This window comes from Eleutherodactylus coqui, chromosome 1, assembly GCF_035609145.1.
Source record: "Eleutherodactylus coqui strain aEleCoq1 chromosome 1, aEleCoq1.hap1, whole genome shotgun sequence".
Taxonomy (NCBI): domain Eukaryota; kingdom Metazoa; phylum Chordata; class Amphibia; order Anura; family Eleutherodactylidae; genus Eleutherodactylus; species Eleutherodactylus coqui.
The window spans coordinates 389,608,324-389,623,214 of record NC_089837.1 but is presented as its reverse complement, the minus strand read 5'-3'; the positions used below and the strand labels follow the sequence as shown (position 1 = coordinate 389,623,214).

The 14,891-nt window shown below is 43.8% G+C and overlaps 1 protein-coding gene across 1 annotated transcript in view; it reads right to left on the bottom strand.

Annotated features, from left to right (window-relative positions):
• The window catches only part of TUBGCP3 (tubulin gamma complex component 3), a 95,255-nt gene that overhangs the window by 22,525 nt on the left and 57,839 nt on the right, over positions 1 to 14,891 (bottom strand). The window contains exons 13-16 of the mRNA XM_066579722.1: positions 12,241 to 12,349; positions 10,110 to 10,299; positions 6,768 to 6,903; positions 2,206 to 2,274 (exon numbers count right to left, since the gene is read on the bottom strand). Coding sequence (XP_066435819.1) covers positions 2,206 to 2,274; positions 6,768 to 6,903; positions 10,110 to 10,299; positions 12,241 to 12,349 — 504 coding nt within the window. The remainder of the gene's footprint in view (positions 1 to 2,205; positions 2,275 to 6,767; positions 6,904 to 10,109; positions 10,300 to 12,240; positions 12,350 to 14,891) is intronic.

Sequence of the window (14,891 nt, the reverse complement as noted above, 5' to 3'; positions counted from 1 at the left end):
ATAGATATGGCAAAAGGGGGGTGATTTAAACTTTTACAACTTTTTTTTTTTTTCAATTAAAAAAAAACTTTATTGATTCTTTTTTTTACTTTACTTTGAAGTCCCCCTGGGGGACTTTAAGATGCGATGCTTTGATCGCTCCTGCAGTATGACGTAATGCTATAGCATTACGTCATACTGCTTTTTGACAGGCAGCCTATGAAGCCACCCCACGGGGACGGCTTGATAGGCAGTCTGCTAAGGCAGCCCTGGGGCCTTTCATTAGGCCCCCGGCTGCCATGATACGTGCAAGGCTCCCCCGATCTCACCGCGGGGGGGCCGCGCGGGACCCCCGAACATCGTTCGGGGGATTTAAATGCCGCTGTCAGAATTGACAGCGGCGTTTAAATGGTTAATAGCCGCGATCGGCCGCGCGGCCGCTCGCGGCTATTGCCCGCGGGTGTCAGCTGTTATAAACAGCTGATGCCCGCACTGTATGAAGAGAGGTTGCCACGCAACCTCTCTTCATACATACCCCGACGCTCCATGACGTACCAGGTACGTCATTGGTCGTTAAGGGGTTAAAGGCACTTTTTTTTTCTATAGAGCACATAAAAATGAGGATTTGCACTTCAAAATGGATACCCGCGTTTGTCCCGAGTTCAGAAGCATACCCATCGTGGCCCTAATATTACGTCTGTATGCACAACGGGGCCCAAAACTGAAAGGAGCAGCCGGTGGCTTTCAGAACAGAAATTTTGCTTGAAGGTGTTTTAGGCCCCATTGCTTACTCGTAAAGCCCTTGAGCGGCCAAAACGATAGAGACCCACCACAAATGACCCCATCTTGAAAACTAAACCCCTTAACAAATTCATCTAGGAGTGTACTGTGTATTTTGACCCCACAGTTTATGAATGACTTTAAGCAAAGCAGAAGGGAAAAAATTATGATTTTCATTTTTTTTGCAAAAATGGTTTCATTTTAAAAACTGGTTTTTTTGTACAGCACACATATGAATGAAGACTTGCACCCCAAAATGGATACCCCTGTTTGTCCTGTGCTCAGAAACATACCCATTGTGGCCCTAATATTATGTCTCTATGTACAACGGGGCCCAAACTGAAAGGAGCAGCCGATGGCCTTCAGAACAGGAATTTTGCTTGAAGGTGATTTAGTCCCCATTGCCCACTTGTAGAGCCCTTGAGCAGCCAAAATGATGGAGAACCCCCACAAGTGACCCCATTTTTTAAAAAGTTTGTCCTGTGTTTAGAAACATACCCATTGTAGACCCAATCTGCTTATAGGACACATAGCTCGGCCTATAATGGAGGGAACACCCATTGGATTTCAGGGAACAACTGAATCAATTCCATGCCACATAGCTCACTTGGGCAGAAGAAGAAAAAAAAAGGACTCCCTAAAAATAATGCCACCCCACCCCCCTACCCCTCCACGCCCTTTTTGGTGTTCCCTAAATCTTAGATAGAAGTAACAATGTAAGCTGTGTGGTATTTCCGAAGACAGGGGTAATTACGGGGGTCTGGTTGGGATGGTTACATGGGGCAATAAAACCGGGTATCTCTCTTCCTCCTATACTTTTCTTGGCGGTAGTTCTTGACATCAGTGGCAGGGATGGGGTGTAAAAAGTGGCGCAAGTCAACAATTGAAACAATTCTGCAACAACTCAACACTGCTGTAAAATATGGCCATTTTAGAGAATATTTGATTATAATTGCAGATAAATAGTGGCACCAGAATGTATAAGGTTTATAGGGCAAAAACGATCTTCATAATCACAGATAAATGAGAGATGACATTGCTAAATTCTGTGATCTTGGACCTACACCAAATTTTCAAATTAAAAAGTTACTATAAAACACGATCGCTTTGGCTTGGCTACGATTTCCATTGTTGGAATCGACAAATTCTAATCAATGGGGTGTTCTTGTACTGTCAGACACTGTCAGCCTATACAGGTACGCACCATTGACAGCGAGAACGCTCTGTTATCTATTTATTAGAAGCAGGGGAAAGGCTCTACACAGAGTTCTAAGAGGATATAAACCAGCAGTTCTGCTTTTTATGGGGAATGCAAATGTTTACTAAAACAGACATGTCTGGGGAATAGATAGACCTAAAAAAGGTAAGGCAACCAATGACCTCCAGTAGCATCCAAACTTTAATACGCACAGGGATCTACTTTTCTCTTGATTATTTGTAACTTACTGTGGCGATTGGTCCATCTACATGATAATCTAAACTAAACACATCCCATCCAGTGTCGCCAGGCGAAACCTAAAAGGTGATGAAACATAAGAGCCAAGTTATAACATTTGACTGTGGCGTCACTCATTTAAAAAAAAAACAAAGAAACAGCATGAATAAAAAAAAAAAAACACAACAAATTAGGGAAGAGTTCTTTACAGACAAAATGACCATACAGTTGCAAGAAAAAGTGATCTCTTTGGAAGTATCTTGATTTTTGCATAGATTACCAACAAAATGTGGTCTGATTATTATTCAAGGCATAATTATAGGCAAACCATCTAACTAAACCAATAAGAAACATTTAAATAAGCACTCTTATTTTGAGGAAATCCATCACAACATCACTGACCTCTGCTGTGAAGAATCCAGTTCTGTAGCTAGTGCTATCCAGACGGTGTATTCTGTATTTTCCAACCTACAGGTCACATGAGCAGTACTCTGACTTTGCTCTGTGTCCTGCAGTTATTGCCATGATTCCAAATGTCCATGTAAATCATCAAACTGAACTCCAGTACCTTTTTCTGCCTACCTGCGCCAATGCTGCTTTTAGTTAAACTTCAGATTTACACATTGCTATTTAAAACAGTGAAGCGATATTTCTGAAGCTTTGTAGGACGAGTTATTTTGCAAATTTAGGTTTTATCGCCTTTTAAAAGCATATAGCTTTCACTTTAAATGGCCAGAATTTAAGGGCCAGATTTAAAGGGAACCTGTCATCTCCGAACAGCACCATAAACTAAGTAACGGTGCTGTTCAGGAAAGTGACAGGGAGCTGGTGGGCGATTTTTTTTTTTTTTTTTATACACACCCGCTTCCCACTGTCTGTCAATGAAGTCCACATGTGGTTTGAAAATCGGACTCTTTTCAAACCGCTGTGCGATCGTAGTTTCCCGTAGAAATCTAGGGGAGAGCACGTACACAGCAGTCTGAGAGAGTCAGATTTTCAGACGTGCGGAGACTTCGTCTGTGGACAGGGAGGGTAAGGGGGAGAGAAGAAGTGTAAAAAATAAATAAATAAAGCATTCTCCAGCTCCCAGTCACCTCCCCAAACAGCACCATAACTTGGCTTTTGGTGTTCTTCCAAGGTGACAAGTTTCCTTTAATAGGTCAGTTTTACATCAACTGCCATAAAGAAAAACCTGTTTTCTTGTCTACATTAACCAATCACAACAAAGCTTTCATTTTGAAGAGCAGTGTACAAAATGAAAGGTGCTCTGTGATTAGTTGCTATGGGCAAGAAAGTCTTTCTTTATGACTTTTGACAGCGTTCTGTGCCCTGTAGTTAATGGGTTAGCTTTATGTCAGTGCTGGTCATGTGACCTAGAGAATGGAAGAAAAATGCTAAGCAAACAGCCTAGAGGAGACGAGCTACAGAACTGGATTCTTCGCAGCAGTGATACTGTGATGGATTTCCCCCAAAATTAGAAGAAAAAAAAACCTGCAGTGCTTCTTTAATAATTTTCAGAGACAATTAACTCCACCGAATGATTTTAGTAGCTGCAAATAAGATTTGCAAAACGCAAAGGAGGAATTTTGGAACATTACTTCCTGCAAACATGTTCCAATTGAGGAATATTTCTGGGATGCCTTGCAAATAATGTCACAGCATTTCAACAGGGTTTACGTTTCCATCTTCAACCATCCATTGGTTGATTTACTTGTGTGTTTTGGGTCATGGCCTTGTGGAATAGCCAGACATTCAAGTGGAAACTTAAGACAGACCACAATGTTTTTATTTATACTTTTTTCTCCTTCTGGACAGCGGCAGTTTACTTCATACTGTTGTTCTAGAAATATCATGTGTTCAGTGAATAATGAACACATGACCAGACGTTCTTGCTTCTTGTATGGATGCTGGAGGGATCTTACCAGGACGCCCACTCTTAGAGAAAGCAGCCACTGTTTTGAATTTCCTCTGCTTGTAAATAACGCCTAACCATGAATGATGCACACCCAGGCCTTTAGCAATGCTTCTCCAACTTCAAAGGTCGCTATAAAAACACACCTTCTGGGGTATTGCTTTTGCACGGTGGATGTTTACAGAATGTGCTCATTAAAAGCCATCAATGGTTTGGGTGCTACTTGTTTAGGGAGATCGTGTCTTTCTAAAATTGTGATCTGGGTAATAATCAGACCATATTTTATTAGTAATCAATGCCAAAGGCCAGGTAATTCCAAAAGGTTCACTCATTCTTTTCTCCCAACTGTAGTACATAAAACCCAAGAACACTGCATTTTTTAAACCATGCTTAAGGTCTTCGAGTTCAACTTCTTCCAAAAGTAATTCCCACCAGAAAATCCCCCCCCCCCCTAAAAAAATAATAAGCCTGTTGCAACTAAAAACTAATAAAAGGGAGAGAATAAGTGTGAGTTCCCACAGAGCGACTGTAAAAAAAACCAAAACTGGTTGTTCTGCAATGTTAAAGCAAATCCTGACAGTTTTGTGGGCAAAACATCCGTTTCCCTGCAAAACCGGACAGCCATTAGAAACCAATTCGAGTCGGCGGCAATTCATGCTAAACCTACACGTCACGATTTGGCGGCATCATAGCTGCTATGTTGGAGCTCATCCTCAATATTGGAAGAGCACAAATGAGAAGTATATGAAATAAAAGCAAACTGTAAATGTCCGTGATCGATGCAGAGCATGAATGCATAAACCATTATTAATTATGGAAGTGAAAAGGCTTCTGTATTTCACATTTGCGCAATCATTCGGAGTGTATTCCTGCAATCAAATAACACGTGAAATTATTAAAACGCTAGATGGCAAAAATATTCCAACCGCAAAGCTTTTATAAAGTGCTGTTTTTGTGTAATACAAAGCACATTTTCTGCTATTAATTCCACCAAAACAGAATTTAAAAAAAATTAAATAAAAAGTCTGCTCAGAAAGCTCTGGAGTGGCCAATTAGATGGCAGGAAAGAATATCTCAAATACAAACAAAAAAATATGTTTGACAAAGACACAGTATAAACAATATACACTATAAGCACAGGGGGGGGAAACTGATTGGACTTGTGACATATTTCAGTCTCCTTTTTGTTAAAGGCCCGCCTGAGTTATTAGCTTGCAGGCACTCTCAATAACAAGAGTGTTTTATTTTAAAGAGGAGGCCTTGATTCTTATTTTGATTTTTACAGTGCAGATGAATGCGATAAATAATGTCTTCTTATTTCTCGTAAATGGCCCCATTTGAATCATCAAAAGAAAATTGAGGTTATTATGTGCTCTGTCTAGCAGCACTTTAGTTGCCAGCTCTAAGGATGTTTGTTTATTACTTTATATTGGCAAGGGAGGTACTGCTGAATTAAACACTATAAATGTTTTAGGATGCAGGCATTTGTATGCAATTGCCTAGGTATTAGTCTAGTGCATTTTCACACAGTAAAATACAAGAAAATTACATTTAATACATGGGTATTCTGCATGACACACAGCCAATTATGCACCAAAAAACATCCTGTTTCTGTTCGTTTAATAAGTACTTCTTTTTCTGCAACTTTAGAAGAAAACGTTCCACCGTAGCCGCGCTCGATCAGTGATATTTGTACAATTTCTCTTTTAAAATTCAATGGTGCCTGGCTATAGATTAGAAATAAACATGCTTCGCCGTTGTAAAGAATTACATTTTAATGAAAACACGGTTTGAAATTAAATTAAATACGGTTTGAAAATAAAGCCGTTTTCACCAGGCCCTAGAATTAGTCAAAGTCATGTCCATTTTCATCTAAAAGAAAATTAAAGTGCATTTCTCCTAAAATCAAGAAAATGGCCAATAAACAGAAATGCGTCTGTCAAGCTCCTCTGGCTGACAACCAGTTAGCCCGTGTTGTCAACTAGCTTTCCTAGAGTTAATCAACCTAGTTGTATAGGGAAACTGAACTGCATAACCTGGCTGGCCATTCCCGGCTTACAACCCTATTCGAAGCCATGTTGGTTAGCATTCAGCTTTCCCAGGTACAGGTATGACTGACGCATGGAAGCAAAAAAATTTTTTTTTCTTATATTGTGACGGAAAAGTACAACCTAAGAACTTTTATGTACTGGAAGTTTTCAATTACAGGGAATACACTACTTAAATAGGTCTACAATATAAAATGAATTTAAAAGTTTATATATTAGAAGGTTTTTTCAGGGTAAATACTATTGAAGAGATATCTTCTGCATAGGTCATCAATAGCCGATCAGCTTGGGTCCACTGCTGTGAACCCCAGCGACCGAGTACAAGCTGCAAGCACTGCAAATACACAAGGGTCGGCACATAAGAGGGGCTCGTTAAAAATCAATGGGAGCGGTACTTTCAGGTATAAGCGCTGGAAATTCACAGGAGGTCGGAGAAGGGGCTTCTGCTCCGACCCCTGTGCATTTCTGACACGGTCAGCAGGCACCTGATCAGCTGATCAGAGGTAGTCTCCAGCCAATTGACTATTGATGACCTATCCTGAAGACAGGTTATCAAAAGTATTTTCATTGGAAACCCGCTTTAATTGTAGTTTATTCTACAAATGCACATTACCTCTAAAAGCCTGACGTCCAAGCGCTTGAGAATCTCAGGATTGTCAAACTGAGCATTGGTTGCTCTGACTGCAGTTTCAAGTATCCCAGTAAGATTGTGCTGGTACAAGGTTGTTGCTGGACGAACAAGCTCTGGTCTGGGGGGGGGGGCGCAGGAGAAAAACAAATATATGTATTAACCGGTCATGTCGAACATGCAATCTGATTTGTGAGCAGTCCAGAATAGAGCAGGAGAAGCTGAGCAAGCTGATATACTACACCTTCTTCCACAAGACTATATAACTTTTATTTCATTCCTTTTGAGTCCTGCTCACTTCCTGCTAACAAAATCCTGCTGGCGGTCATAATCGTGATGGACAGCCTTCCTTGTATCAATATACATAAAACAGCTGTCAATCAGTGAGTAGCTCCGCCCACTGGACTTTTTAGGCCAGAATGAGCAGAAATTAATGTTAAAAAAAATGAAACTGCTCATTCCGTCAAGAACTGTAAATGTAAACATGTTAATTGTCAATGGATTAAATAGTTTAATACTGGAAAAATCCAAATACTCCATCCCCCTTAAGATTCTGACTGCATTCAATAAAAGCCAGTAATTTTAATAAAATGTGTCATATGTAACACCCTCTTACAGTAAGGTCACTACTCTTTCATAACTTAATTGATCCAATTTATCACCAAAATTATTCTTAAGTGTTTTTGTTGGGAAGGACAGGTATACGTGAAATCACCAGCCTAAATACAGAGAGATTGTTTTGCTAGGAAACCCAACCACTGATGAAACCGGGCAAAGCATACAAAAATTATAAAGATAGTGAGGAATATTTGGGTTTCCTAGCGAGAGAACCAGCTTGTATAAGTTACCATGAGATATAGTAGTATGAGCAGGGAACGACAAAGAAGAGAAAGAAAAAACACCACCTATCTGCGCTTGCCATTAGCTTTTCCCAGCCAACCTCTGTAAATCTGAAAAGTGAATGGGTCTGAGCTGCAACAGCGGTGGACCAAAGTGTAAAACTTCTGTCATTTCTGGGGCAAGAAGTTCATTTTTTGTTGCAATCTCATAAACCCCATAGAGCTTTTCCTGTATACCCGTGCCCCCATTTACACTACACTCACATGTACAACTCCTTGTTTGTTACCATACCTCCTCACCCCATAATCTATCCTGTACTTTGCCATTAACTTCCAGTGCTATCACTCACTGGAGGAAAAAAAACTTCATTAAATATGAAATAAAGCGAATTTAGTCTGAAATCCAATAATGCAGCCCTTGTATACAGCACAGAGGTGCAATAGTATGTTGGATTTAATGCTTTAACTAGCCTTTTTTCGGATTTCACTTTTTTTCATTGCCCCTTTTTTGCCGACATAGCTGTATAAGGGCTTGTTGTTTGTGGGATGAGTTGTGTTTAAAGGAGATGTCCCGAGGCAGCAAGTGGGTCTATACACTTCTGTATGGCCATAATAATGCACTTTGTAATGTACATTGTGCATTAATTATGAGCCATACAGAAGTTATAAAAAGTTTTATACTTACCTGCTCCGTTGCTGGCGTCCTCGTCTCCATGGAGCCGACTAATTTTTGGCCTCCGATGGCCAAATTAGCCGCGCTTGCGCAGTCCGGGTCTTCTGCAGTCTTCTATGGGGCTCCGTGTAGCTCCGCCCCGTCACGTGCCGATTCCAGCCAATCAGGAGGCTGGAATCGGCAGTGGACCGCACAGAAGAGCTGCGGTCCACGGAGGAAGAGGCCATCTTCAGCGGTGAGTAGAGAAGTCACCGGAGCGCGGGGATTAAGGTAAGCGCTCCGGTGAGCTTTCTTTACCTCCCTGCATCGGGGTTGTCTCGCGCCGAACGGGGGGGGGGGTTGAAAAAAAAAAAAACCCGTTTCGGCGCGGGACAACCCCTTTAATGGTATCATTTAATGTACCATATAATTGCCAATAAAATTACATGCTCATTTCATTCTATGGGTCCATTACTGTTCTGTTACTATGCCTAGCGTTTTTGTGTTACCACTTAAAAAAATTAAATACTATTTTATTAAACAGAAAATGCTTTTCCTCTTCCCATTTAGAGGGCTATTACTTTTATTTTTTTCTCGAATGGAATGTTTGAGGCCTTGCTTTTTGCAACCATTTTCTGCATAAACACAACTTTTTGATCACTTTTTATTGGGAAATAAAAATTACCAAAAACAGAACTCATTTTTGGCATTATGCATTTTTTGTTTTTTGGCAGCACTCACCATCTGAGCTAAATAACGCAATACTTTGATAGTTCAAGCATTTTTGTACACGGCTAAGGCAAGTATGTTTTTTTTGTTGTATTGTTTTGTGGTAAAAATTGGATAAAAAGTTATTTTTTTTATTTTTAATATTTTTCAATTATTTTCCTATTTTATTGCACTTTATTCTTACATTCTTTTTTAGTCCCCTTCGTGGACATGAACTTGAAGTGTATTGTAGAAGTGATAAAACAAATCGCAATACTTCAGTATTGTAGTATATTGTATTTCTCATGCTCACACATTACGCCCTGCCATAGGTAGGGCTAAATATGTCTGCATATATGGCAGCCCTGTGAACCTTCACTTAGCTCTGAGCTGCCATGGCAACCATTGGCATTGTACGATCAATTTATGGGTGGGGTGAAATAGTGAGTTCAAGGAGGCAAACCCCTATGGTTGACAGTTTAAACGCCATGGTCAGCACTGACCGTGCATGTAAGCTGTCACACAGCTAGCTCTGACTGCGGCTGTCAGGCACACACTGGGTATGCAGCAGGCTCACTTCCAGAGCCTGCTTATCCACCCCGTATCTCTGCAATGTACATGTATTTCACAGATGGGAGAAAAGCAGAGCAGAGATAGTAGAACTAAGCTTTTTCCTTTCTTTATCTTTTGGGTATGATCTGGATAATAAATCTGACTTCACGAACAATGAAGGAATGTATATAATGGATGGACACATCTTTATTCAATACTTTTGACATGTTGTGATGCAACAAACTTCTACAGATGATTTATTGTACATTGATTTGCAGGAACGCTGCCATCCTTATTTGCATATATTATCCAGAGGAGCATGCATGGCCTCGTAAATCTCCTCACCCACCTCCTAGGTGTCTTCACACTACTTCTGGATGCCCCCACCCCCAGCTGTATGTGTATGGTTTTCTAGCTTAGTTTCCCATTCCCAATCATTGTCTTAAAGACTTGTTTAAAGAGACATTGATTTGAAGGAATGCTGCCATCCAATAGGTCGTGCTGCAAAGATATTGTTCAATCTTTTATTTTATTATTACACATTTTATTATTCATATCATTACACATACCACTTACTTTAGCAAATCCATCAGATGGCGTATAAAGTCGCCCTGTCCCAGCAGGAGATAGCGCCTCATGGCCTGTAAGTGCTCAAGCAGATTGTAGTTCTTGTTAAGGACATCCAGCAGGTATTTGCTAGTTTCAAAATATGCAGCATCAATTTTACTCTGGAATGCATTTTCCAAATCTGTGAATAAGTCGGCAGCTGCAACAAAAAAGATCATCATCACAAGGCTGACTGGAAATACAATACTTGTGAAAGGGAAACATGTCAGATAAACTAATGACATACTACTGTGTAGTACAACATCCATTACATACACCCCAAGCATCAAGCGTTTCCCCAAATGTTAGAGTGATTGTAAACTATTTTAGGGTGCTCCTAAGCAAGAGCTAGCAGCCACTACTAGAGCTCACTCCAGATGCAGCTTGGCAATTACCAGGACACTGTGAGGATTAGTGGTGTAACGGCACCCTATGGCCGCTCTCACACAGGCGGTTTTCCAGTGTTTTAACGCAGCATTCTCAGCACAATGCTAAATGCTGTCAAACGCTACCATTGATTTCGATGGGGCTTCTCAGACACGCGCTAAAATGCTGCATTTTTAACGCAGCGTTATTCAAGTGCTGTCTGTTCTATTTTCATGCGTTTCTGTGTTTTAAAACACGATGGTGTGCCTATTAAAATGAATTGGGTGCAATTTCAGTGCTGCTGAAAACGCGGTAGAACTTGGTTGACGCGTTTTTTTAGTTCTGTCATCATCAGCTTCCTTGGCTGCTTTTATAACTGTGCTGAAGATGCAGCCGAAAACCACTGTCAGAAAATGCATATCAACGCCGCTGAAAACGCAGTCAACGCTGCATTAAAAAAACGCAGTGTTTTACAAGCACCTGTGTGATAGTGGCCTTAAGGCAGTTCACAGGTGCAGGTTTCTGCTGTGGATTATAAGATGCGGCGGTAGCAATCTGCACATTAAGCTCATGATGCCCACAGGATTCTGTGTTAAATCCGTGTTGGAACCTGCTGTGTGAACAAGGTCTTGTACCTTCCGGACTTTGATCTGCAGGTTGTGCTGTACTGACACAAGTTAAAGTTGGTGGTGGATATCAGCAGGGGAAAAAGCAACACAAAGGCCAATCTTGCACCATAAATCAAAATACCACTATTTACTAGACATAGTTGTCAGACTTTATTAACCCCTTCCCACAACAGGGCGTAAACTTATGTCCTGGGGATAGCGCGAGATCATAAGCGATCTTGCGCTATCCAGCAGCGGGAGTCAGCTGTCAGTGACAGACGGCCCTCATGCTGCAACAGCGGGGGTGCATCAGAGATGCGCCCCCCACTTTTAACCCCTTCCCTGCCACAATCTATGTAGATCGCGGCATGGGAAGGGTATACAGAGGGAGCGCACATCCTCTGTGAAGTTGCCGGGCTCTCGCGATATAATCCCAGAAAGCCTGACTGGTTGCCATGGCAGGGTTTACACTGAACGATTATCGCTCAGTTTTGCACGATCCAGCGATAAACGTTCCATGTAAAAGGACCCCAAGCTGTAAGACCAGACACTGCTACTACCGAAATTACAAAGCTATGCCTGGTAAATGGGAAAGCTAGAACGCCACAGCCCATTCAGCCAGCTGATTGGCTTGGATGCTGGAAGTCAGACCACAATCAATCCAACATTTTAGTGCTGGAAAACCACTTTAAGGATCAGGACTGCTGCTTGTGAATTTATGACGCACGTAGTACTTAAGCAGTTAATAATTCAAACACCCAATGAGGATTTTGTATTTAATAAGGGGTACAAACTAAGAATCACCAATCTGACAACAGCATTTTTAATGAAAACTTCAAGGTTTTGGGTGAGGTGAGTATGACTGCCCATAAAATCATACTGAATACATAAAAAAATTACAAGGATGATAGATTTGAATTGTGCTAATCATATAGCTAGGTGAAGATTTACTTTCAATACTTCCCCAACTAGTATCAGTATATGTACCGTTAGAAGTGGTCTGAACATTAGACCTTAATATGGCCGTTGGTTCTAGAATTCTATCACTAGATACCAGAAATATCAAAATTACTACATTAATCTTACAACTTCTGAAAATGTGACATGCCATTCTATTTTCGCCTTACCGTCTTTGGGGGACTCAGCTGTTTTAGTGACTGCCATCATCTTAGCGGTTGGAGTTTGATCATGGCACACCTGATGTAGAAAGTTAATGGATTTCCCAATCAAAAGGACCTAAAAATAAGTTAAAAATAAAACACGTCAACCTGCTGGATATCGTCAGCGATCTTAAAACAAGTTTTATCTAAACTAACATAAAATTATCACTTCGCTGTGCATGCCTAAGAAAGAACTGTACAATCCTTGCAAATCATATAATATTGTCTAGCACCTTTATACTTTTCTTTCCATCAAATAGTTGGATAAAAAGGGGGGCGTGGCCAGCGACCAACATGGCAAGTCGCACTTGAGAGGTGCTCCCCAGGGGAAAAGCTAATCCTGCAAGAATCCTGACCTTAGGGTGCCGTAATAGGACAAAAAAGTCCTCTAAAACCTGCTGCAAGAGGCTGGGACGGAACCGGGACTGATTGGACCCGCCGAGCGTGCTGTGAAGCGACGTGGACCGGCCCGGAGGTGAGACCGCGCCAACGCCCTGTCTGCTTCCCGCCGCTGCCGACGTCCAGAGTGGCAGCGCCAGAGACTTACCCCGCCGAGCACCGTTCTGGAGGACAGAGCTGCCCTTCTCCTCTCCCTCCGAAAAACAAGTCGGCGCTTGCGGAGCTGAACCGTCGGCCCCGGCCGTCCGGGCGGCCGCCTGGAGCCTCCCTCCCGCGGCGAACATACTTGCCGTCCCGACCGGGCGCTGCAGGAGACGAGCGATCCTTCACTTTGTGGAGCAGCCACCTCCGAATCTCCTCCCAGATTTGCCCCTTCTGCCGCCGCTGTGAGCGCCGCCGCCGGAGCGCCTGAGCCCGACCGCGGAGGAGATATAAGCGATCTCTCCTTCTCCTGCTGCAAATCCCCCTCCCCTCCTACCCGCGGGTCGGGCGCTCGCCGTCCCGGCTGGGCGCTGCGGAGAGACAGGCGCTGCTGTGTCTTGAGGAGCAGCTGCCTCCGAGCTTCCTCCCGTGCCCCCTCCCTGCCGCCGCGGAGAGTACCTCCGCTGAAAACCTGAGCCCGACCGCGGGGGGGGGGGGGGGGGGGGGGGGGGGCGCGAGCGGCTTCCTTGCCTCCCGGAGCGCATTGCTGGGGACTGAATGAACGTTAACCCCTGCGCTCCTGAGCGACCGGTGGCCCGGAGACCGGACACCTCCTGAGGGACTGAGATCTCCTGCACCCGGCTGCGCCACCTACTTGCCACCTGAGATAACCCGGCCGACACGAGGTCCGCGGAGGACCGTGAGCTGACGGTCTGAACGGCCTGACTGACCGGCTGGCGCCTTCTCCTCCGCTGCCGTGAAGACACGATGCACTGCGCTTGGTGGAACGGCCGTCCGGGCGGTCCCGGCACCTGTTACTGGGCTTGACGATCCCTGGGAACGCGCTGCTCCTGGCTGTTCGGCGAAACAAAGCCCCCTTGCTGCCGCGGAGAGACAGAACTCCCGATTCCCCTGCAGCGGTTCGTCTGCCGCGGAGCTGCCGAGAACCGTGACTCTTTCATCACCGCCCGGCACTTTCACCACCGCAGTGAACACAACTCACCACACCCGGCTGGACGCCGGGGGCAAGACGACCTGCCGACCGTGATCCGGCCCAGCGGAGCCGGCGACAAAATCGTAAGTGGGGACAAAGGTCGGGGGACAACACCTAGCAGCGGCACGCCGCCGAGCTAGACGCCAAGCGCCTGGAGAGGAGAAACCCCATCCCCTCCGAACTAATTTGGACTTGAGCCAGCAAAACATAAAATTCCTCCCCACTCTATGACTCTCCCCTCTGCGGCTCAGTTGCGACCCCCTAACCGCTACAGAGGAGGCCGCTAAGACCCGACGACTATCCGGCTGTGTTACCTGAACTGACCGGAGCCCAAAATAAAATATCTCCCTATATTGATAACTCATCTTACCAGTACGCTAAACTCCGGAAGACGATCGAGACTCTGTGACAGTAAGGCCCCCAGAGATAATAACAATCTAAACTCTCTACTAGAACCCTCACAAGCTACCGGATCGACTAACCAGCCCCATAAGCAAGTAATCTTCTTTAGAAATACCCACACGTTCACATCACCAAAGAAACCGCTTGCGCTTTCAGTCAAACACGTTAAATAACTGCCCGTGAACATGAGCACGCGCGCAAAAAGCGGCCCTGCGGCAGAGAGACTGAAAGAATTTTCACACACTGAAACTCCGGAGCATACCCCTCGAGTGACGCGACCCGCTCAAACAAAAGAAACCGAAGATGCATCTGGGCAGCCACCAGAACCAACAATGCGTCAACTCCTGGAGGCAATTAACACCTGCAAGTCCGCCCTTACAGATAAGATAGAAGAGGTCAAATCAGACGTAGTCCTCCTGAGACAAGATTTACAAAATATGCGCGGCAGGGTGAGGGAGATGGAGGACCGCATTTCGAATGTGGAGGACTCCCTGCGTCCAATCCCCGCAACAGTCAAGAAAGCCATGAGAACAGCGGAATATTGCCAAGCAAAAACCGATGATCTTGAAAATCGGGCGCGCCGCAATAATTTACGCATAATCGGCCTACCTGAGAAGACAGAAGGCTCACAACCAGAACTCTTTGCGGAAAATTGGCTAAAATCATTGTTGGGCGAAGACAC